General features: G+C 36.6%; 1 protein-coding gene across 1 annotated transcript in view; it reads right to left on the bottom strand.

Moving 5' to 3' along the window:
* Positions 1–269: 269 nt before the first annotated feature.
* The window catches only part of STK3 (serine/threonine kinase 3), a 125,759-nt gene continuing 99,341 nt past the window's right edge, over positions 270–26,687 (bottom strand). Inside the window, exon 11 of the mRNA XM_030445956.1 lies at positions 270–2,404. Coding sequence (XP_030301816.1) covers positions 2,246–2,404 — 159 coding nt within the window. The 3' untranslated portion in view covers positions 270–2,245. The remainder of the gene's footprint in view (positions 2,405–26,687) is intronic.

A 26,687-nucleotide genomic window follows, 5' to 3' on the forward strand; every position in this document is an offset into this window, starting at 1 on the left:
CAGAAGCAAAAGTATCTGGGCAATGACACTGCTTAAAAGGCACACGAAGAAAAGGCAAGCTAGGTTCCTCTCCTGATGGTTTGAATCTCTTTTATATTTCTTCTGATATAATGCATATATGTGTGTGTATGCCTACAGAAATATATGTATGTGCACACACCTTTGAGTTTTTGAGACTAAAAAGTTCAAGAATTAGAAAATGATTTGAAATAAATAAGAACAATACTAACAGGAGGAAGCTGGTGCTGTTATTTTGTTGCCACATTATGACTATAATCTAATGACCTGGTGATATGATTACACCATTTTTTACATAATTTCATCGTACAAATGTGAGGCATAAAACTACCAGGTGCATTTTATCTTGCTTAAAGTCATTTTTATGGATCTTCTGTGTTCTTGCTTTATCCTACGGGACAGTCATTACTTAAAGAAATATGAAGAGAGCTGAGGGTAAGGATGTTCTAACAATCAAAATTAAGATTTATTTGACTCTAGGGTTTACATGTTAGAGCGTGGCGTGCACGCGAACACACAGAGACAGAAGGACAATGACAACAAGGGGTGTACACAGCTCAAACCCACGTACTGGTCCTGGCATGGCTATAGGATGCTGATCTTATAAAAACTTTTGTTTTCATTTTGCATAAGCTTTATGATATAATGCACCGTTTCCAAAATCTACACTGTTCCATCTAAATGGTCCACGTATGATGAAGTAAATGTTAAGAGGTATGAGATGATTACTAACTTCCAGAAAACATTTACAGAAGATGCCCATACAGTAGTCACCATTGAAAGTTTTAACAGCTGAAGGTTGAATGCAAAGGTCTTCTCAGCTGTATTGTTTAAAGAAGTATGACTATCACAGTGAAGTTACTTACAAAAAAGGCAACAATAGTAAAGATATCAATAAGAGAACACAGTAGATTGTTCAGAAAGCAGATTAAATTTTCTGCTAAGTCTGAAATATTTTTTGCAATGTTGTCAATTCTACCTACTAGATATAACCCACAATATAAACCAGACAGAACTTGTAACAAGATATTAAGTGTTTGGTCCTGCCCTTCTGATTCCCAAAAATCTACCACAGAAGACTATGGGAATTTTGAAAGGTTACTGATTGCAGGACAAAATTCTCAGAGGACTACAAAACATTGCTTCTTTTCAGTACTTATTATATGTAAGCATTCAATTGATTTTCTTTGGCTTTTAAATCACTATCCCTTCGTATATATATAATGTGAAACCAAACCAACCCCAAACTACTAATAATTTCCCTCTCCCCTCAAACAGTGATAAATTAAATGAACAAAAAAAAACATTAAGTATAGCTGTTACTTCATTATAAAACTACGGTGCAAAATAGAAGTTTATAGTGGTCAGAACTGCAATAGCAATTGGAAATTTACACTGAAGGAGTGACTGCAAGTATTGCTTCTCCTGATAAAGAAAAATCAAAACTGATTAGGCACTTGTTTTCTTGTTTGATGAGGGATCATTCGGTGTGCATAAAAATGACAGCAATACTCTCTAAAAGAATATTCTGTAGCATAACAACTGTATTGCTCAACTAGAGAATAGTCCCTGGTTCAGGAGAGCAGAAAAACATGTGCCAATTACTTATTTTATGGTTACATTCTACTGATATGAATGAGTGAGATACATGTTCAAGTGCTGTCCTGAACTGGGATGCTTACTAAAATTGGAGTTGTGAAAGATAACACAGTGGTGAGCTTATTTACTACAATAGCAATTTTATATAGTCTGGCTCTGCTCTCCACAATATTATCCTAACACTTCCTAACAAAAAAAAGAAAACAGGCAAAAAATAAATAGGATAACAAAAGATTACATAATAAATATGCTACTAAGTAGGAGGAAAACATATTGCAACGTAAGGCTCTGTAGTGTTGCACAATCAAGAAATCGTTTCAGGTCCTTCAAAACACAAACTCCTTCATGTACAACACCAAGTTACCATTATACACCTGAAAAGCCTGGGAAGTAACAGATTAAATTCTATTATAATGAACATTTGAAAATACAAACAAGTGGTAATGTGTTTTGCTGCCTTTGCAGAACACCATATGTATGCTCTTTCACTGCTCCAATTGTCATTTCTTGTGAAGGAAAACTGAGAAGATAGGGGTTTTGAAAACTCTCATAATTAAATTCCTTCAAACTTACAAAGCTACCAGTGTCCACACTGACTCATAGTGTTATCTCTGGAAGTAAAACAGACTCAGAAATTTTGTTGCCTCCGTTTCTTTGCATCCATTGCATCTAAGATAGGTTGCCTCTTTGCAGTGTACCTCTGACGAAGCTCCTCAATTTCTCGTTCCATCATAGGGTCCAAAGCCTTTAATCGCATCTGTAATTCTTCTAAACTCAGATTCTTTAACTGCAAAACAACCAAAAAACCAGAAAAAGTCACAAAAAAATATTAAAAATGAATGAAAATGAAAACCACTACCTTTCATCATCCTATAATTTACAGTTGCAGGGCTGTACACACTTAAGAGAGTATATATATGCATACACAACTGTTGTATAACCAAAAGCCTTAGTATGCTCCACAGTAAAGGATTTAACAGCATATGAAAACACAAACACACAGAGTATATTTAAAAAAAAAAAAAAAAGAAACTTGCAAATAGACTGCAAATAAATATAGGCCTAAAGTTTAACTCATTAGGCTGAAAAAAGCATGCCACACTATACACAACTATATTAATTAATATTAATATATATATATATTTAATTGCTTAATCGAATATTTCTTACTGAACTTTAGTCTCTTATAAAAACTAGAAAAATAGCTGCTCTAAGTAATAGTCTGACAGATATTTAGAGGAACTTTCTGATAAGAATGACAAATCATCTGTCCTCCTCAACAGATGGCTGCCAGAACTAGTCAAAGCAAATTGCCAACAGGGCGTTTAAATAATACATGAAATAATTTCCTGAATTCATGGGAGGCAGTTACCTTTGACCAAGCTCTTATCTTTCTAAAAATATTTCCTCCCAAATGTTAAACAGTTCATTACATTGCATTCATTAAGAGCAGTTGGTGATACAAGTATATTACTTCACTGGTTTGAGGGTTGCTACAGGTAAAGATTTGGAGTCTTGTCAGGTATTGGAGTGTGTCAGGCACTTCTGCTCTGGCAGATGAGGATCTACACTGGAAATGTGTTCCTTTGGATGGCCTGTGTATAGGATTTATTTGCCTTGATGAAGTCTAGTGCCTCTCTACATTTTCTGTCTTGTCAGAATGGCTTATGTGCCAATAAATCTTCCCCAAGCGTGAAAAATATTAACTAATTCCAAGTAGCACAAATAATTTCACCCTAGGAAAGCAATAATCAGTACTTTGTTTGCAAATAGTCTGACACTGCAAACAAGCACACCAACTTGGGGGGAGAACATGTTTTCTGAATCAACCTGACTAATGAGTCAATACTTTGTTCATGAATCTGGGGCAGGCTTCCATCAATATAGTCTAATCTGGTTTCCTTGGGGAATGAAATACTACTTTTGATATTTATTTTTAGCAGTATCTGAGGCATATAAATTAGCAATACATATTGCTACGCACAGTCCAAACCCCAGCATTATGACTTCTACTGAGAGACTACACTGTACATTGTAAATAACTTCAAAAGTTGTAATAAAGAGGGAGAAATACACAGAAGAATGTATGAAAAAAGATGTACATTTTCATGCAATGACATTTTAACAATAAGATTCCTAATGAGGATGAGAATTAAAATGCAGATCCCAAAAGATATGCCAGACATCTTAGATATCATAAAAAACACAAAGATATTTAGATGTGTATGAGCTTCAGAGACCACAGATGAACTCAGTAGCTCATCGGTAACATCTGTCTCTGCCAAAGACAAATAATACCTTTTGTTTCTTAGGATAGAAGTAGTTGTCTCTCAAGGAATTAAACATCATCTGTTTTACAGTATAACTCCCAATTAATATTTGCAAGAAAGGAGGGGGAGCAAATAATAATTCCTTAGTCACCAAGACTTGCTGAAAAACACCTTTTCAGAGAAAGATTTTAAAAAAGCAACCAAAACCATTCTTTTTTATTTTTAGCCCACTGTAAATGTAAGTGGCACATGACAAATACTTGTCAGTGAAGATACTTTTTTTAGCAGACTGAAGCATCAGAGATTTGCAGTATGATGAGAAGAGGCAACAGCACCAATTACCCCGGTAAGTGATCCCAGAAGCAATGAAACCACATTTTTTAGCCCATGTGAGAGAAGAAACATATTTGAAGCCCCATGGACTAAGGAGGGCATCATGAATAATCTTGTGCACTAATGTTTTGTGAGGACTGCCACTAATGAAGTTTCATACCCTCTCTGGGGCAGCCTGGGCAGTCATTTGGTCCCTCAGCCACCACTGTAGACATCAGGCTCATGCTGCATAGAACAAACTCCAATTCATGCAATCACATAATTATTCAGCACTAAAAAACATTTTTAAAAAAACAAGTCAAAGAAGAAGGTAATGGATGAGATTTACTTAAATCACAAACGAGAAGCTGAGGCAGCAAACTGAATTAAATCACATAAAATCACAAATTTAAAGATCACAGACAGCTGGGTTAGGAATTAAAATAGAAAGAGAATGAATTTTTAAACCCAGAGAGTAAGAATCATTTAGGATGATCTCAGCCACATCATCCAGGGGGTTCAGGGAGCCACGGTACTCATCTGTATGAATGGCTGATGCTTGAGACATTCAAAGGAAGTAACAAGAAACAGGGTCATTCAGAAACTCAAAACAGTTATTAAAGTCTTGTCTGATATCAGATGCTGGATTAGACAAGGACAGTCAGAGCTCTATGTTCTAAAGAAAACCACTAAAGCACACCTAGGAGCTGCAGCTGTCTCTAGGATGTGTGTGTGCACATGTTCATGGGCATAAACATCTCCTTCATAAATTTTTAAACCTTTTTTCTTGACTTCTGTCTGTGCTATAGATTCTACCTCATGAAGCCTGAAGCATTTATGAGCCTAAATGCTGAATGCAATAGCAAACACAACAAATCAGATGCCCAGAAATAACAGAAACAAGGTATTTCACTATTCCTATGTAATTTATTCCCCCGCATGATAAATATTTTGATTCAAATCCTTAAAGCAATAGAACTCAGCATTTATTTGCTTTCATTTGGAACCAGTATGCCACTTAAACTGCTGTAAATAATTTTCCAGCTTGTTGTTGTAACTACCAGGGCTACTGGCATTAATAGCAAAGGAGAGGAAAACCTTCAGCTGGGCAAGCTACAGGGATTCAAAAAGGCTTTAGATTATATTATGATAGCTTTTTAAAAGCTTTAAACCATAGCAGTTCGAGTAATCAGGATAGTAGTTGTCTGATAGTGATAGGCAGCTCAATTTCTGCCACTCCAAATACCAGAATCAATTGTGTCCTTTCAGAGAACACACACCCACAGTCACACACCAGGCAGTAATTATTGTCCAGAAAGGCCACCCCAAGGCAGAGGCCTTCAGTGACTTGAGTTTCTGGTAAAAGCATTTCCTACACTGGGATCTTTTTGTATCACCAGGCAATCATATGGCCTTGGGAACACAACACTCCACATTCCAATTCCTAATACCCTGATTCTGTCAATTACATACATATTAATCACACATAAGATTCAGAAAGTGTGTGCACCTGTTTTACACACACATGTAGTCTTTTAGAGTAGGTATGCATACTTAGTTTTCCAGTAGAAAACTTAGGTGTTTACAGAAAAAACACTTTTCTCCTGAAAGATATATCTGTCAAGCTACTAACTAAAGTTACAATGCATAAGGGAAGGGGAAAAAAACCCAAAAACCCCACAAAACCAAAACTCATCTCCAGACTCGGATAATATTGAATAATTTAATTTCCAAGCTGATGGATTCTCAATACACAGTCACATCCAAAAAAGTCCCACTGAAATTCTCTGCTCTTCTAGGGCAAGGAAATTGCCTTTGCCTATGAAGAGAGCAGCTCACAGTTACCCTGGTACCCAGTGCTGCAAGCTGAGCTCCTGTCTCTGCCTTCTCTCCCTGATGCAGAGGGAAATCCTGGTGGAAGAAAGGCACCCATGCAGAAAAGAGCTCTATCAACCCAGGCTTCATGTGGCAAAAGATCCTTTCAGCAGCACCAACCTGAGCTGGGATAACCCAGCACAGAATATGAGCAGAATTAATTTTTTAATGGAACTATAATTTTCTGTTATAATCTTCAGAAAAGGCAACCCAGCCACACTTAGGAGATTGGTAACTCTGGAAACCCAGTGTACCCTATCTAAAACTTATAGCAAATGGGACACCAATCATTTACCTCCTCCTAGCTTGTTTTTCAACTTATTCATAACAGGGCTAGAGACTTTGCCAGGAAAGACTACTGGCAGAGTGAAAAAGCAGCAGAAGTGATTAAGAATATTTGCCAAACTTTTCTTCATGTGACCATTCTCTTTAAGATGGAATACAGTAAAAATCCAGAAGTTGGAGCCACTCCAGACATGAACTGACCCAACTAGGATCAGAACACAGGTGAGATCTGCAAACACCCCAGAGATAAGGGCACTCCCTTTATGTGAAGGTGGGAGGATCCATTGCTGTTCAATCTGGAGTTTTAAAAAGCAGTAATTAAGTTCTGAAGCTGAAGAAAAAATAATCCAGTGTTATTATGCAATGTTGGTCAAATACAGTGCAGTTGAACATTTAATTGGAGGAATATTCCCTAAGCAGAAAACATTCTTACTCTGATCAATACTGTTTCAGGTCACTATTTGTTTTAAATGTTTTTGAGCAGTGACACACAAGAAATTCTTTTCTCACTGATGCAATCATCTCCCAGAACCAAACTTCAGCACGGGAAGTGCAATAATTTTTACTTTGTTGGTCCTTCAATCTACTTGCATCCCAGATGGACAAGCTATATTTGGATGTGTATTTTCAGCAAACCAAAGAATAATTACTTGCAGTCAAAACTCATGTCTGAAGGAGAACCCACACCATACCTTACATGTTTTGTTCATAACCCTGCCTGGTCAAATCCTACTGATGAAAATTCAGCCCAAATTTGGAACCTGAAAAAAATATATACTCATTTCTGTCCACAGAAATGTTCTGTAGCAATAAGATGAGAAGAAGGGAGACAAAGTACAACCAAAAATTGCCTCTCAAAAGTCTTGAAGTCAAAGGAAAAATGGCTTCCACTTATGTCCAGCACAGGAGTCAGGAGAAGGACATGGATCTGAGGCACTGGGTGGTGCTTGCAGTCCGTGGATTTAGGCAAAAGGATTTGGAAAAGAGTCTGGAACTCATTAGCTGCACTTGGCCAACACATATCTGTAGCCATCCAAACTTTTCTGGGGGCAAAAGCCAAAGTTTTGGTGGTTGTAGCACACTGTAATCTTTATCCAACCTTGACAGCTAACAGAGGTAAATAAAAACTCTAGGTCTGTGATGTCTTCAATATGATAAAATTAGATTTCATTAGTAATTCCATAATGCATTTGTTACCATCGTAAACCTCCAGTATATCAAGCTAAATTATGGAGCACTGCCATTAAGTTGGTGCAACATAACCAAACAAATGTATTTTCAGGTTTTAAATTGTTAAGAAAATAGATATTCAATCAAAAAATAATCTGTATCAAGTTTGTTGTGTTTACTTGAAAAAACAAATTCTTCCTAGCAACTGCTTAAATGAATCTTACAGATGCAACATGCCTTATTAGAGGCCTTTGATTAAAAAAATATGGATTGTTAATACTGTATTCTGAGTCATCTATTTTCCCATCTGCTAGTAATTCCTACAATATGAACTATCAACAGAGTGGCTAACAACAATAATTTTCTATGGCAATTGTAAAAGGGGGTTGCCTATAGCACTGTCTAAGATTTAACCAGTGCATGCCTTGGATTGTTTTGTGTTGTTAGTGGCCTCAGGTAAGAGCAACTCTTGCTCTCCAGCTGTTCCCTCTGCTGAGCAGTTCTCTTCTCTCTTATGGAATTAACGCTGATGATTTAAATCTCCTTTTTACTTTTATAGAATTTAGACTTGAATCAGGCTACCAAAGGTCCAAGGTTGGCCTTTGTGACCAGTTTTTCTGGTCTGAAAATTCACACCCAAAAAATCTTCAAAAAATCATCTTTACAGAGAGGGTGATCAGGCACTGGAATGGGCTGCCCAGGGAAGTAGTGGATTCTCCATCCCTGGAGATACTTAAAAAGAGACTGGATGTGGCACTCAGTGCCATGGTCTAGCAACTGCAACGGTGGTTCAAGGGTTGGACTTGATGATCTCTGAGGTCCCTTCCAACCCAGCCAATTCTATGATTTTATGAAAATCTGTGCATTTTGCCTCAGGTTTGTGTGCACAGAAATACTCCCCAGATCCTGTAGCACGTTCAGGTAACCCAGTGCAGCACCAGGGGGAGAGCTGTTCTGTGTCTGCTTATCCGGCAAAGGATGCTGACCCTGTATAAGTAGTGTCAGGCCACGACCTCCCTGGCACCCACTGCCCACATCTCAGAGCTCTGACTCGCTGCTTCCCTCACCCCTGTTGTCACTGCACGGGGCAAATCAGAGAGAACAAACTTGGACAGGAGATGGAGTGGGAGCATTTACTTCAGGATGTCTGAGGAGCAAATCTCCTTGTTGCACAACACAAAACATGAAGCTATACAGAGATATAAAAAGGATGTAATTTACTATCATTATTTTTGGTGATTTATGAGAAAGAAGGACCAACAGCCTAACTTTCAAAAGTCAAAGCTCATTCCACAGGACTGCAGCTTTCTTAAATATTTTTGGAGTTTGTAAGTACGTATTACAAAGAGAAAATTAAAGATGGACAACTTCACGTAATTTTAAAAAGGTCTTTTTAGGGATAAAAATTTAAATTTTATATAAATCTATGAACAACACAAAGCTAAGTCTCAGTCATGAATGTTCAACATTTTTCAGCTCCAGAAGGCTTTTCTTAGCTTCATACAGAGTAACATTTCAATAGATGGAAAAAAAAAAGTTTTCTATAGCATTAGTACCTACTATTACTTGTACACTTTTGCTGCATACTAACCAGGGCTTCCATTTGAGGACATTAAGTATTGCCAACCCTTAAATTCAAAAATCACGAGCTGCGTCCATCACCTTCATTAAATTACCCTTTAAAACTAGCTATTTACAATAGGGGTTTTAGGATGAGGGAGGCGTTTTAATTTCCTTTTCTGAGTCATGAGAAGGCAGACAGAATTCAAGCATTTCTGCAATTAAAAATGCTATAAAAATTCAGAGAAGGAAAACTCTAGGAGCCTATAACTTTAACAAACAATCCTGACTACAGGAACTGAAAAGCTAAGGAAAAGCACAGAGTATAAGAAACAGTCTGAAATTAGCAATATTGCTAACTTTTGCATGTTGCAGTTTTACACAGTTCCTGACAAAACCTGTCATGTAGTATGTATTACTGCTTTACCATGTCCTAAGCAGTTCAAATATCATTTACATTTTTGTTACCTACTGTAGCAGCTGGTTTGCATGTAGCTGGGTGTTTATAATTTTCACTAAAATGTATAAAACAAGATGGGAGAATCTGAACGTGTAGAAATAAAATGGTAATGTATCTCAAAATCCTGGTAGCTAGTAAACACCCACTAATAAACACCTGGGAGATCAAATCTTTAGTATATTGTATAAATTTAATTTTTAAAATTAATTTTAGAAGCACACAAAGCTTCTAAAGTTGAAGCTTCTAAACTGAAGCAGGGAAAAATTTTACCACTCTCTCTTTTCTCTGTCATTCACAGAGGATGCACTGTTCCATTACACACTCACAATTAAGCCTACTGAAGCATGACACTTTTATTCCCTATCATCTGTTCTTTCAGACTTGCATCATCCATCACAGACACTTTTTAAAAACACTTTAAAAAAGTACTGCAGGCAAATATTCATGGTCTGAAATGCCTTGGAGAAGCCTGATGTTCTACACCAGGTATCTCGAGCTTGATGGTACAGTTAGTCCTGAAGAATACTATCAATGTTTACTGGAGCTCCCATCAAAGTAAATCATCTAAAACCCAGGAAAAACACTCCATCTGGATACTCACTCTGCTATTTAAACTTGATTGCAAATATACCCACACAGTGATGATGGGTAGCAAAGAAGCTACCACACCTGATCTAAGAATATACAGGATTTCCACCCAGCCCCTTCTGCTTTTGGAGAAAAAAAAGTATGGGAAGAAAAACCAACCAACCAAACCACCTTTACAAATACTGCCCAGGAAAATATACAAAGTTCCAAAACTAAAAGAATTATTTAGCTGGGATTCTTAGTATACTCAGTAAGAAGTATCAGAAAGTCAGCCTCTTCTCTCCAGTAATCTGTAGCTCTCCAGGGGAAGTGCTTTTTGCAGTCTTTCAAAGGAGCCCAGCTGCCAGCAGATCTGTCGCAGTGCCCCTGGGTTCAGCGTATCCCATCCCAGCAAACTGCAGTTATCATACAGCTACAGGAACTCAAATGTTACTTTCATATTCAAAAGTCTTCTCAACTTAAGGCACTGCCTCCCTGACAATCCAATTCCATGAGAGGATAATTTCTTTAAGGTTCAGGAAATAACAGTTATGTATTTTTAAAGTTCTACTAATCACCATGTAAATGCAAGCTGTATTAAGCACTGAGATCAGAACCACTTTAAAAATAAAACTATTCAGTTCAGACTCAAATATATTCTTAAGATAAAACTAAAAAAAAAGTGAAAGATTATCCCAGTTTTGCAAAAATATAATAATGCTTTTATTTGCTAAAATATACTGTGAATGCAAATCCATAATGAAAAGTTAAAGTTCTAAGTAACATAAAATAGTAGTTCTGAGGTTAAAAAGAAAACTGTTTTAAGACCGACAAACACACATGACACACAGAATGATATAATTTAAAGCTATTTTTCTTCAACAGTTCCATGTAAGATTCTTTTAAATACAGAAAGAAAAGAGGAAAGCCATTGATTAAAGAGTTATGACAACAAGAAGATACACACATATACAGAGATACCCTTGAAGTTAAAACCTGATCCAGAAAAGCATTTAAGAGCAATAGAAGAGCTTAAAGAATGTTAAACCTTAAACCTCAAATCTCTGTCCTAGTGAGGGACAATACAACTGAATCTCAAGTTTCTTAGAAGTACAAAATGTTGATATTCAAAACTAAACCAAAAATGGATACAGCAAAACTAAATTTTCCTAACAGGAAAAGTCTGTTGGAGGACAGCTGCATCCCTCAACCCAAAACCCACATGCAAATTCATATCTTATTTGATGGACAACCTTGACTTAGTTATATGCTTTATAAGGGAGAAAATTCACTTCAGTTTCAATCTATTTTGAAAGGATTTAGGAAAGTAACAGATCATCTTTAATAAATGGAAAAATGATAGAAATACTGTTTGCTGGGTTTTATTTCGTGCAGAAAACATTCTGGTAGTCACGTACAAGAGAGGATGGCTTTCAGCCACTTTCAGTATAAAATGGACAGGAAAATCCTGTAGTCCAGAAGTTTAGGGCAATTTACAGGCAACACATTCCAGGTTTCTCAGTCCCTCAGGGAAGGAAGAAAATAGAGCAAAGAATGCAAAAAGACAGTAAAACTGAGATGTCAGTTGATTGAGGCCTGCAAACCATCAGAAGGCGCAGAATCTGAATGCAACTGAACAAAGCCAGGGCTACACAAAGACATTTATCTGAGCTGTGAGCCACAGCAGGGAGCAGAGACCCCTGCCTCCAGAAAGGCACAGGGGTTAAAGGGATCAGGGGGAGGACAACAACCAAACCTACCTGAGCTTAAACACCAGGACACAACAAAGGCACAGGACAGAGGCCTGCAGTGATCTGGGAAGGGAGAAGCAACAGCAGCATCTCTGCTAGACAGCAGCAAGTTGCATCCTCTCTGTGAATTTCAGAATCTAACAGAAGCACTTCTGCCTTTTAAAGAACGCACCTCAGTACATTGTTCCTCAATTTTCTTTATTCCTTCCTCAATCATTATATAGATATATAATTTTTTTTTACCCTCACAGAACTGCTCAACTCCCTATTTCGTTTGATGTGGTTCACAGTTTTCTTAAGCACTGAAAGAACCCATCTTGCTAAAAGTTTTGGGATCCCCAATCTTCTGGGACATGGCCCATAGAGACCCTGGATAACAGAAGGGTTCTGTTCCACTCCTGCTTTGTGCTCAGCAGCTTGTCAGCCACAGAGGGAAGGGGATTTAATTTGCTTATGATGGCTTTGATATTATGAAAGATGATTTAAATAATTTGGAAACCTTCTTATCATGCTGAAGGCCTGAGTTATATTTTTTTTAAAATCTCTTTACACCTTAAAGAATAGTTAATTAAATCTTTTTAATGCTGCCTTCTATTGAAGTCTTACCTACAAATCATACCAATCAGACAGATACTGAAGCTTTTCAGCAAGTTCATTAAAGTGGATTTAGTTTTCCTTTTGACAAAATGCACCAGCTCCACATTAGTGAAACACAGCTTAAATAAACATCAATCTTTAATGAATCTGACTAAATCCACCCTGTGATGGGCTAAATCTAGCAGACAGATACTGTCTCACTTCTAATCCAGACTAAATTATATCCAAAATAAATTAGCAAATGTAGAAATAGATAATCTGTCCAATAGCATCACTTAACTAGTAGCTTTTAAGTATCATGCAGTAACTTTTCCTTTACAGACGTGTAATAGATCACTCTCACCATAAGTAATACACTAAAAAATACCCTGGAAGTAGGAAAATATAAATAGCAATTGATAATAATTCATGTCAAAACACATTAATCAAGCCCATGTACCAACATACAACTAAAAGCAAAACTAAATTAAAAAACTTGGATTAATCTCATTTTAGGCTGGATTGTTTGTTCATAATCTCAACACTTAACTGTACACATAATTATAATCTAATTCTATTCTCTAAAACACAGTCCAGCCTGTAGAAAGTATGATGCTCTCACTGTATTAATTTAGAAACTCAATTTATTCAATGATTCAGTGGCATATTCACTGGGCCTGGAACTGCCAAAATGATTTGCCAAATATGTTATTATTAAATATTTTGTCTGTGACTCAGACATTAATGCAATTACCAAAAATTAGCATAGCTCGTTCTTATCTTCACACTATCATCTCAGAGGAAAGTCTAAAGCATTTCATCTATTTGCTTTGTCACAGAGTACAGAACAACACTAGTTTAGTTTAATTAGGTTTTTCAGATGATAATCTGCAGATATTGTTGTGGTTTATTACTCACTGCAAACAGGTACTGTGTAAGCTTTTGTGCCAATGCTGTCAATTAAACTCAGCTCCAATTTAGACTCCACTTTTGTGTCTCTAGAGCAAATTATGTCAATCACACAGCCCACAGCTAGGGAATGGCATAAACTCTGCACACCCTGCAGGCGTGTATGACATGACCCAAGTCTCAGTAGGCTCTTTCTGGCCTCTCCGCTAGGTTTCCAATTAATTTCTTAAGTAGTTATCTGTGTTGTGATTATGTTTCAGTTTTCTAAACTTAAAATCCATAAAGAAAAGGAAAAAAGTTATAAAATCTGATTCGTTGCATATCAACAATGAAAATGCTAAATGTACTGCACTTGAACATCTGCAGTGTTCACATGGCTGTAACTTCAAATCTAAATCCTTCTCCTAAAACACACTATTGGGAATTTAATCTAGGTTTTAAAATTGATTTAGCATTCATGATTTGGAAACTGAAGTAGAACCAAGGGCCTCATCTATATTATTTCCAACCCTAACTACCAGAGCAGGAAATAATGAAAGCTCTCATCAAGCTTCAACTCATGCCAAACAATCCATCCAGCACATTCCTAGACCATATAAAAAGGATAAGGAAAATGTGAAATGCATTCCTCAAATGCAAGGTGTCAGTACTCAAACAAAATCAGTGCTCAGTCACTCCTATGGAGCTCACAGCCTTATCTGTAGGCAGAATTATCATCCACAACTGCATTTTCAGAAGTAATTAAAAGCCAGAGAAAATTTTATTTCAGTTTACAGCACCTTATAAAAGTAGTGCGATTGTTAAGACCATCTTCAAAAAGTGTTTTTCCAAAGACAAAAATATAAACGTTATTAAGTGGTCTTGCAGTTTATTTAAAATGTATCACTGGGGCTTCTGCCTGCAGAACACTTATTTGTTTGAATGCTTTGAATGGTACCATACATTCAAAGACATGACACTGAAGAGAAGTAAAAGTACTGGTCACATACTAAGTATTGATCAGAGACTGTCAGAACAAAGAGGGTATGAAAAAATTTCATCACCAGCAGATCTGATGCATTTGCATGAGCACAAACAAATGCAGGAAAACATAATTTTAATGCTAAAAATATTGTGTTTGTCCTGGACTTTCTATATTAAATATGAATTTAGCAGTACAACAGAGATTACTTCTTAATCCAGTTATTGTGTGTGTCTGGATGAGGGACATTTTTTGGCACTGTTGAAGAAAAGATGAAGTCAGAAAGACACAGTAAGCTAGTATACATTCTTGAATTAATGCTAATGAAATTCAAATTGTGGCCAAAGGATGCAGGAAAAAGAACTTGCAATGTTTACATTCTGCTGCAAGTAGAAAACAGCACCATTTCAAACACTTTAAAACCTGATATTAACATACAGCAACAAAACCTAAGAACCACAGAAATACAGTAACTGAAAGTGTCCCTAACACCGGTCTCCTCTCCCCTTTTCACCCAAACCAGATGTATTTTCATTTGGAAAATCAATTGATTTTCCAGGTATATTTTACTGGTGACAGAGAAGTAGATTTTGGCTTTAAGCCACCATGCTCAGAAAAGCTGTCACAGTTTTGAAAACAAACTGCCTTGCTGAACTACCACACATATTGAACGGTGGACCAACCATCCAGTTCTTTTCTCCTAGAAGAAACAAGGTGCCAGCTCAAGTTTGGATTGGGGAAAAAAATTCTCTTTTTCTGCTTACTGCCTTTTAGATTTGCACCTTTGCTGACACAGCTGGAGACCTTGCATTCTTATGGTCTGAAATCACACACTAGAGATCCCAGCATCCTATGGTCAGAAAAGTTACGGTAACAATTTAAAAATGCTATAGAGAGGAAGAAGCCAATGCTTTGTTGGGTTTCTTGACAGCACTGGAAAGGGTCAGGTTTCATTTTAATATTCCTACTTAATCTCACACACACGTGTGCACACAGTTGAAATTATAAATACTGCATATGTTACAAGAAATCACAATGCTGTAAAATCAAACATTAGAGTAATAAAAAAATAATTGATTTCAGTAAATATAATGGATGTCAAATTCACCAAAGACTCTATTAAAAGGCACAATTAATGCATGTAATAATTTCAAAATGTTTAAAAATCCCAAATATACGGAGAGGTGCAGTAACATAACCATGTTGAATTAAAAAAAATGTGGACTTGGTCCATCAGTTTATTTTTTTAAATAAGTAATTTTGATTGTTTCCATTTTCCTTAGTGATTCTGATTTCAAATACACAAATTCACAGGGGTATTGGCTCCTTATAGTTCTCACCCATTTCAGTCTCAAGCCACATTATTTTTATTTTCACCAATATCTCCTCCTGCTTTAAACACAATCCTAGAGAAAAATCTCCTTTTCTTCTTTTTGACATTAGTATCTTCAAACATCTTCCAGTCTCAGAGCTTTTAGTTATGCCATATGATGGTCTGTATTCTACAGGGAGCCCTAGTAAGTATAAAATAAATATCTCCCAACATGCCTGATGATGATATTGGTAGAATGCCAACCACATTTACTAGATCCTGGACATTAAAATAACAATATAAAAGGAGTAGCTTCAGCAATTAAAGAATTTTTCCTATTTTCACAATTGTATTCTGTTTATATTCTTCCAAGTAGTATCATAACACGTAACACTTTGTCTAAAAGCAGCAGCACTGCAAAACTACATGGTGGTTTCATTTAATTATATTGATTTGCATAACTATGAAAAATATTTCACCTCTTGCTCAGCAACTGAATATCATGCAAAATTTTGAAAGCAATATCACTTAATAATTGACAAATTTGTTGTCATAACAACCGTAGAAAATTATGTAAGAAAATACCAAGCAATAACAGATGAAATGCCATAGAAACAGGTAAGAATAGAATTAGTGGTTTCACCACTGGCCTTAAGGAAAATTTTAGGCACAAGTTCATGGATACAATTATAAAAAGGTGGAGAACTAGAAAAGGGCAGTTAGGGTGGGGAAATCCAAAAGGTAGTTACGTGGCTTACTGCCAGTGTTCTACATTTGAAATTACATGCAGATTAGTTGAAACTTTTGAGAAAACTAGCACACACTAGATAGGAATTCAGCAGAATTTATGATATAAACTCAGGTTTTTTGGTTTTTTTTAATTCTCTTGCTTATAACAAATTCTGATGCAGTGCTGCACAGCAGAAATGGTTAAAAGCCCTCAAAACCAGAATACAGTAATAGATAAGTTGCTGCCAGTTTTACATGGTTTTCTAAAAATCCCTCCAGCAGAAGGAACTAACTGAGGAAGTTACAAAGGAATTCAAATGTTGGGATTCATTTTCCTGTAGGTCAACCCACTACCTCACTGTATAATAAATGTAAACATGGAATGATATCACTTCATCTCTGCTCCCCAACCTTCTAATGACCTTTCAGAGAAAACACCCTGGAGCCCAAATTTTGTTTGACATGGAAATCATACAGGCTGGATAATATGACATTCCTACCTACGAGCAAAACACCTTTATTGCATTTATTTGTCCTAAAATAAAAATAAATATTACACTGCTATCTATATCAACGCTAGAACCAAGACACAAACCAGTCAAAATCATAGTTGTATGTACAGTAGAAGAAATATCAGATGTACAGATCTTTGTTTAAAGAATGAACAAAGACAAAAATTGAACCTGTCTAATAAACTCCTTTTTGGATGTTATCCACTGATTTGTGTTGAGAGTATAATAATAAGAAAACACTTTTTGCATCTCTTGTTTCAAAGAAGGACAAAAAAAGCAGATGGGATTTAAATGGAGCTCAAAACAAAAATGGTAAACTTAGATTTGATTCAGCAGTCATATGGAAACATACAGAAATAAGGAAATTCTTGCACTAAAAAGTTAGTTCAGGTGAGATGCAACTTAACCAAAAACAAGAATGTTAACAGAAAACCTTGATTTGTCACTAAAAAAAACCAGCAGTAGAGCGTGGAAGCAGTCAGGACGAAGCCAAAAGGGTCAGTCCTGTTGTGTGAAATGCTGGGGCTCCTGGGCACTTCCTTGCCTGAGATCTAATTCTGTAACTGCAGGGTGAGCTGGGAGGACAAGGGGATGATCAAGAGGCTTTTTTTATTTAGCAAGATAGATTGACTCAGCTCTCTGGCTACCTGACTGCTGCCATCGAAACAAGGGGAGCAACAGGAATGAGCAGGTGCCCCCTTCTGCCAGGGGCCTCTCTTTCCATAGCCCCCAGCTGATTAAGTCTGGGGTGAGACATCACCCATCTCTCCCCAGTTGCAAGGTACAGGAGCCAAGGTCACCCCACCAGACAGGCCAAAGAACACAGGTGACTGGTGGCCTCAGAACATCACCCACACCTCAGCTTAGAGCAACGACCTGGAAGACTCTTCTGGCAAATTAGTAGTAGAGTATTGAAACTTGGAGCAAATTAACTTCCTTTGAAACTTCCACCTTTGCCGATTTTGGACAATATGACTCAAAAAAGTTCCAAGGACAAAAAAGCATAATCACATAAGTCCCATTTCCTCAGGAAACAGACCAAAAATAACACACAATCAGATTGCAGAAAAATCTTTGTACAGGATAATTCAAAATTTGAAACACTAATATGACTAAATGTTAACAAAAACCACAAACTGAATATCTCATTTTGGATAAGTATAGGTTGGAGGGGGAATCATAAAAATCTATGAAAGATGGCCATGCTTTTATGACAAAGTGAATAAAATTGATTTTATACACTACAACTACTAAAGCATTAATCATATAAAATACTTCCCCCAAAGCTCTGGCAACAGGATTAGTAGTTTCCTCAAATTCAGTCTCCAAGCAGAACTGTAAATAAGTAATTTAAATACAAGAGTGGGGGATTCTGCAGGGCTGGGGGCAAACCAACACAGAGGCTTTTCTCTTTCTGGCATTTGTAGCACTTTACAAGAAACACAGAGACAGTTTAACACATTTTAGGATTTATGTTATATTAGAGAGTAGATTAATAAGATTGCCCTACCTATACTAAAAGTAACTGGAGAATCCAACAAGCTACAAGTGAAAATTCAGTATCAGCAAGCAAAGCTTTTGAACCAGTTATTTCCTGTAGATTTGGGAATATCAGACTTTGAAAAATTCAATTGTAAACATTTTTCTTTCTTTATGAAACTTTTTGTGCTAAAAAAAATGCAAAATACAGTAAATACTGTGGTATGATCATCAGGCATTATCAGTGGGTTACACAATACCTGCTTTTGAGAACTTCTGTAACACCATCTTACAAAATAAACTATTACAGTAAATTCTTAAGTGGCTACATCTCTTTCTTATGGAAACTAGAAATATCATGAGAAAAATGAAGAGGCAATGAAAGCAATAGAATAAGTACCTAGTACCACAGATTTTTTTTTATTCTCTCTCTGAATTTGATCTTCTGACGTTACAAAAAGAATGTGAATTATGGCCCAATACTGGATGTAGGTGAGGATCTATTCAAAAGCAGCAGCTATACAATAATGAATTTTAAAACACAATCTAGCTCCTCAAATATATTTCTAAAAAGCCTTCTCCCCCTTTAAGAGGAAGAAATATTGTCTTTGCAGAAAAACTTGAAGATGTCATTGACAGTCCACCCTTTATGTCACTTCACTGTTATGGCTGAGGTCCTGACCTGAGCTCAGCTCCATTAACTGCTTAACCAACTGCTCGGGTTGAATTTGCAAGTGTTCAAAAGCTTTTGTGTCAGAAAAGCCTTCAGCAACCTGGCATCTCCATTTTTCTCATGATTTTTATAGTTTCCATCTTGTCACCATTGTGCAAAAGCATCACTTTACGAGAAACACTACAAATTTAAAAGCAGTATATAAAAAGCAGAGTTCACAGTTGTCTTGATAGCTCTGATGAAAATGCAAAGGAATTATTTTTCAACACCAATGTTTTTAACTTATATATCTCAATGAGGAAATGGCTATTTTACTTTCTGCTGCAGATTTTAATTATCATTGAATACAACATAACTAATTACAACAAAAGTTCAAGTCACAGTCTTATCAGGAACCATTTCACCAGAAAGTATTTACTAGGAAATTCTCTGTCCTGTGAATCAAAAGTATCCGATGGACATGGAAATGTCACTGAATAAGAAGAAAAGCAATAAAATTCTGCAACTATTGCAAATTAAACTACTGTATACCCTACCTAAACTCTCCAAATACTGAGATTCTACAATACTGCATGAAAAATGTATCTTATTCCTGAAGAAATGGCACTTACAAGGACTACACCACCACATCCAGCTTTACTTCATGTTCTGCAGCACATAACACTGGGGACAAAAGGTGTTACTAGAACAACAGGCTCAGATTATTCCCAGCCTACATTGGCAAATCCAAGACAGTGGGGAAATTTTTGACTCACTCCCACCCAGGACAGTCGATGGCCCAGGAACACACGATGAGCTATTGCTGTACCTATCCCATAGCACAGATGGCTTTTCAGAAAGTAAAGTTTTAAGTGCATTCAAATTTTATTTAGGTTCCCTTTATCATATCATCATCATAACACACATGCTAATTTCTAAGGCTCAACAAATTTCAGGTGACTGCTTTGAAAATTTCAAAATCAGAACAAGTCTGAGATGGCTCCCATGAATGTCACAGCTGTGACTGAACATTGTTCACTTTAACCTTTCAGCAGGCATGCTGTAAAATATCACATCTTAACACAACTTTCCAAGAGAAAAAACAATAAATAAAAGCACCTCTATACTCAAAAAATAAAATTGTCTAGTCTGTGCACTCAAAAAAGAAGTACAAAGGAAATTTTGACAAGGAAGAGATGAAGGAAACTCCATTAATTATTATTATGACTGTCCATCTAGAGATGAACTTCCTAAAGCACCAAGTGTCAAAATGAACCTGTCATTTATAATTAAAAATCTTAAGGCATTTACTAACCTTCTGAGGTTTTTCTTGTAGGTCTTCCTTAATTGATACAAAGTCCTGCTGTATTTACAGCAAAATTCTATCTTTTGGCTACTTCACAAGTAGACATGGATGCTATTACGTAATAAAAAGCAAAACTTGTACTATCTATATTTTCCCCATAAATCAACTAATGCTTTTTATATGTGTAAATGTAGCAAAGACTCAACAGCAACTACCACACCAAGCAGAAAAACTCCTTAAAGAATGTATCAAGTAAGCAAGACATTATTACCCTTACATTAAAATATATATAATCTGTGTTCATGAATGTACTAAAACAGCAATTCTAGTTAAATTTCACAAAAAGTTAGTAGCAATCATGGCCTGCCTCTTACTAAATAAAATGTAGATAGAGGACTACAAGGCACAAAAAAAAAAAAAAAAGAATGAAGTTTGCTATCACAATCAGCTAAAAAAAACCCCAATAATAAAAAACCCATATGGATAAGCCAACCAGCTTTCACTTAAATACCTGACACTTACTCAACTGATAACCACCTGCATACAAAGTCTTTGGCAGCTGTAAAATACCTTTTTTCTTTTTTCCTTCCTTTTTTTTTTTTCTGTTTAAAGGAATAAAATATTCTTCAAGCTATTTCCTATCCTATCAAGCACAAACATGCTTTCATTTAACTTCAGGAATGGAATGTGTCTTTTTTAATCTTTCACCTTTGTTCAGTTAAAGAAACTTGTATTGCTGATAACCAGATCTTACTTAAAATACAATTTCTTCTATGTGTCTATGCATTCTCTGGGACATTGCATTCCAAATTGATAACTATTTGGAGGTTTTCTGGAGTTTTTTGTTTGGTTTTGTTTTTGATGCAGTGTCACAGTTTAACACTGGCCCAGCAATTAAACCGAGTGACAGACGCTCTCCTCTCTCTCCTCCCTGATAAAGAAAGGAGAGAGAATAAGGGAGAGAGACTTATGGTTGGAAACTAAACTACACAACTTTAATGGAACAGTAATGATAAATAGGAAAAATTACTAAATATATACAAATATACAGGAAAATTGATACCATGTTCCTTCTCCCCTTTTCCCCAGTAACTCTCACATCACCACCGAGGCTGCAGGGCAGCCCTGGGAAAGTCCAGGCTGGACTCCTGGAGTCGGCAGCAGTCGGGAACTGGAGGCAGGAACACACAGATATGGGCTGGCACGGATCAGGACCACAGGCAGACGAACGGACGGAATCCTTCCAGGATGCTGGGTGAAGGAAGGGAGGCAGGAAAGGCAGGAAGGGCAGGCAGCTGGAAGCATGGCTTGGCCATCGAGATGCCTCAAATTTATACTGAGTATGATGTATATGGGATGGAATACTCTGTTTGGTCAACTCTGGCATCTATCTTGTCCAGTCCTCCCCAAAGGAGGGCTGCAGGTGGGACCTCTTTATTCCTTCTGGAGGATAAAATGTTCCTCAGAGCTGAGCAGTGTCCTTGGCTCTGCACACCAGTCTCTAGCAGTAACTATAAACATCAAGTGTTATCAGTCCTAGAAGCACACAGTGTCTGAGAAACTTGCTGTTAATTTCAGCAAGTGCAACTACTTACAAGAGACATAGCTAAAAGCAAAAGTACAAGACAGAAAATCACCTTTATCCTGGCCCAAACCAGGACATGCAGCCAGTCCTGCAAAAGCCACTGGTAAGATCATCAGGCTCCTGACTCAGTAGCTTCACACAGCAGACACTCATTTCAGTTTTTAGCTGAAAAACTCGAGTATGCATTCCATAAATCATGGTCTGGTAATTGACAGAGCATTGCTCTGAGTGGCACCAAAACCCACTTCTGCAAAGGGGACTGAATATTCTCAGGCACAGATTGCTGCAGGAGCTGCAAAGTTACAGACCCTACGAAGTGAAGCTTTAGGTGTATGGATGCAGACACTCATCTTCCAGTGCCTTGTTAAGATTCCAGCAGAGAACTGTATGGATGTATCAGCTCCAAGATGCAGACACAGAGGTGCCAGCTTCCTGTCCAGTGCTATGGAGCCTCTGGGCTGCAGCAAGTTACCATCAACTGCAACAGCTCCAGGAGATGTTGCAGACTTCATCAGTGTCACACAGCCCAGGTACACTCAATCACCTTTGCTTGCTTCTTGAGATGGACTTTACAATGTACAGCTTGGACCAGTTTTCTTACTTTTCAAATTAAGAGTGGGATTATCATGTAATAAGAAACCAGTGAAATTGTTTGGCAGCAGGCTGCAAGAAACTAGTACTTTGGTGGATTCAAGGTTGCCAGGATAAACTACACAAATAATACTTATTTTACGGGAGAAATGATTAAGGAAAGAAACCACAGACAGTAGGAAACAGGATTAGTTATGTTGCAGAAATCATGGGAAGGCAAAACCATGAAAAGCAATATGGATATCTTTAGAGAAATAAGCAGTAATCTGACACGAAAGTAATTTCAAATATTATCACATTCCTGTAATTACAACTAAATCAGCCCAGAAGCACCATGTTAGTACTCATCTGGGTGATAACAGGATATAAACAGAAGATTAAGAGTTTTATTCCCTCATGCTGACCCAGTTGCCACAGTTTCTGGGCTTGTTGAATTCCTGGTCCAACTGCTACAGAAATACAAATTATAAAGGATTGTCCAGCTATTCTGTAGGAGCATTCTGAAATTTCTCCCTAAGGAAACATGGCATAAGCATAAATCTCAGCAACTTGCTTATGGTGACTCCATTTCTACATGGTCACGTATTCTTGATAGTCCTTATGAGGCAACTCTCTTCATTCAGTTCCTGATCACTTTTAAATACAGTGAAGATGTTGATACGAGATGAAAAAAATATGGGACTCTCACTGAAAAATGTTTCCAACTATGCTGCAGTTCCAAAGAAAATGTGTAACTCTAAATAATCTAGTTCTTATAATTTCAACTGCATAGAAATATTCCAATTACCAAAGCCCACGAAAACAAAGTATACACATTCCTTGTTTCACCTTAATTCAGTGAAGCCAATTTAGGAAATTCCCAAGGGACAGACTTTAGTGCTACACGCAATTAATTTTCTTTAAATTCCAAAAACCACCAAAAAAACCCCACAAACTCCACACAAACCTCTACCATAAACCCCAAGACCCAATCACCTATCACTTTTGTAAGTACTAGCTTAAACTTTATACAGTCCCTATAGCTTTGGGCTGTTTTAATTTTTTAATACAAATCTAAGGAATTTTGTTTGCATTCTTGAAATCTAAGCAGCACGCTTTAGAGTAATTTTCTTCAGGGCCATCAGGAGAATTTTTATGATAGAGGTGCAGTAGCAATGAATATCATCACTGATACAATTAATTTTGCCTCCACTAGGGTTTAATTACTGTGTAGTACAATGGCAGTACATTTCCATCAGTGTACTGCACAGAGTATTTACACAGCAAGAAACTGAAGCCACTGTAATTGAACCCACTGGTATAAAAGTACTCCTTTCCCTTACAGGTATTATTTCTGATGCTTTGAACAAGTTGCACAGTACCATGGCTGTTAGTGGAAGCTGACCTTAATAACATTTTTGCAGAGTGCCTCATAGGCTCTGTTACTACCTTTTCTTTTCTGTTTTCCTTTTCTTTTTTACATCTATGCCATAAAATTGTACATCATATATATTATATTTCCATTCAAATTCAACACTAGGCATGGGAACATATTTCTACACTACAGGTACTTTTATAAAAATCTGTGAGTAGTTTAATTTAAAAGCCATGGACAGCAACCTAAAGCAATTTTTGACCATGCAAAATGCTTTATAAATAGTTCCATGTGTGCTGTTCATCTGGAGCCTCACTAGAGACGAATAATGACCTTGTATTTCATTCTCATGTATTCTAAATTAGCCAAAACTTGTGGTTTTAATTACATACTTAATACACCTGGCATGGTCTAATTACAGAAAACAAAACATCATTTAAACAAAAGGTGACCTTGAACTTAAGTCTATGAAAATACCAGTTAACTTCAAGTTTTCAGTTTTTAACGAACTGCCAAGACATGCAATAGCAATTTTCCAAATGTGATCATATGCCTTTAGAGCAAAAGACTTACTGCATTAAGAAACATCTGTACACACTATTTATGGCTTCCCTCACTATTAATGCAAATCCCTTTTAGATTTCAATAGTGCAATAAACAGTTCTATAGGTAAACACTAAGTTCACACTACTGGTACTTTTAATGTGTTAGACTACAGTAACTCTAGATTTGACAAGCAGCACCCTGTTAAAACTGAAGCAACTTTTTTTCAGAAACTAGTGATTTTGTATGAGTATTGTAACTATGAACAATAGGAAACAAAGCTTTATCAATTATGAGATGCTGCAAAAGAGAAAGGGCTTTGACACAAGAAGCTTAAATAAATACATTAGTTATCCTACTGCTGTAACATGGTTAACATAGCTGTTTGAAATTGAGTATGTGTTTAAATTCCATTTTCAGTTGTATTGGAGAGTTTCAGTGACAAACTATTTTTATAAGAATGCTTCAAAATATTAGTAGATGCTTCTCACATATTTGATACCGTTTTTTCACTATTTGTGACCAAGCAATGCTAAGAAATTAGGCACAGCATATTTAATACATTATCAGAGATTTAAAGCCAATGGAATGTAATGCCTACACAAAATTCAGTAAAGCCTAAAATTTCTGTAATATAACCACATCATGTATCATTTTACATTATGTGCTTTTTTGACACTGCAAATTCATTTTAGTACATTCTCCTCAAAAGATAATTTTCTTGTACTTGTGACTTTGGTCATAATTTCAGCCCTGGAGCTTCCCACCTCAACATGCCAGAACAGCAAAGGTACAGTGCATTTCAGGTAAACAATGTCAACAGCAGCACTAAGGAAAGACGGGAATCAAATTTAGAGCATGCTCAGCAGGGATGTACTAAACTACCCACTAATTCACAGATGGCTTTCAAAGATGTACTCTCAGAATATTTGTCTATGTTCTGTATTGCTGACCATGGCATTTTTCTAAGATGGAATACCCCAAAGCAAAGGGGTGGAGCAGCTGTCTTTTGGACATTTTGAAAAGGTTTCAGAACAAGAACAGATCACTGCTGACACGACAACATTCTGAACATAGATGACATGAAAATTAAGAGTGTTTTGCATATATATATAGTAGGTCTGAATGGGCAGATGATTCTTTAGAAAAATAATTCTTCACCCATCATTAAGCTAAACAAATTCACATGAAAGTATCCTAAACAGATAAGCAAATATATTCAGAGTTATCATGAATGCTGATAAACACCCACCACTTAATTTGCTTGGCTAGCAAAGTAAGGCTGACTGATTGCCTACAGGAGAAAAGAATCCCAAACTTTTAATAGCCAACAGATGGAATTCAATAAATGTATTAAAAGAAATGAAATAGCGAGAAAAGATTTTACAACTTCAACCATACATCTAACAGATATTGATTAAATAATGATATAAACCACTTCGTATTTAACTGAACTGCAACTGCATCCAAACCAACACTCCACTGCCTGGCACATTGCAACCTGCCCAGAAGGGGACATCATCTAAATGAGATCAGCTTGTCAAAATGTAATAGATCATTTGAAAGTGAAGATGGGATAAATAGGAGTGAAGAGAGTTTAGGTTTCACATGAGACCTGATGGCAGGACTCCTGCATCTTCTTCCAGTTCTGCTGTGAACTCACTGTTGAATCACTCACTTTCTATTTCTCTGCCACCATTCTCCTGCTGATAACAGCATTTATCCATTTTTCTGTTACACAAGGCAACAATTAAGAAAGTACTTGAATAAATACACAGATCTGAGTCCTTCTCAATGTCATCTCTTAACCAAAAGGTCTCTGCCAGCACAATTACATTGCTTTAGCTACACCAGAAAAGCCCATTCTTACAACATAGGCTACACCAAACACAAAAATATTGTACTCATTTTCATACTATGAAAATAATTTATCATAGTTTCAAACAGTGCTTCATTCCCTTCAGATCTGGCATGGTCTTGCTAGTTTGAGATGAAAATAATCCTGTCTGTCAAACAATGCTAGTGACATAAATATAACCTGGAACAAAATAGATGGCTTACATTAGCACAGAGGAATAAAGTCAGCAACAGAGGGTAAAAAGGTAATCTAGTGAAAAAGCCTTGAGTTGCTGCTGGGTAAAATGCTCTAATATAGCTGGAACTATATATTAAAGCTATATTAGAAGTATATTCCAGAACTCTGAAATGAATGGGCACAGAGAGTTTAAATGCAGGGGTTTTTACCTGCAAATTGAGAACATTTCTTCCTGAAGAATATTTTCATTAAAAAAAAAACCACCCAAACAAACCA

The sequence above is a fragment of the Calypte anna genome, chromosome 2 (genome assembly GCF_003957555.1).
Source record: "Calypte anna isolate BGI_N300 chromosome 2, bCalAnn1_v1.p, whole genome shotgun sequence".
In the NCBI taxonomy this organism is placed as follows: domain Eukaryota; kingdom Metazoa; phylum Chordata; class Aves; order Apodiformes; family Trochilidae; genus Calypte; species Calypte anna.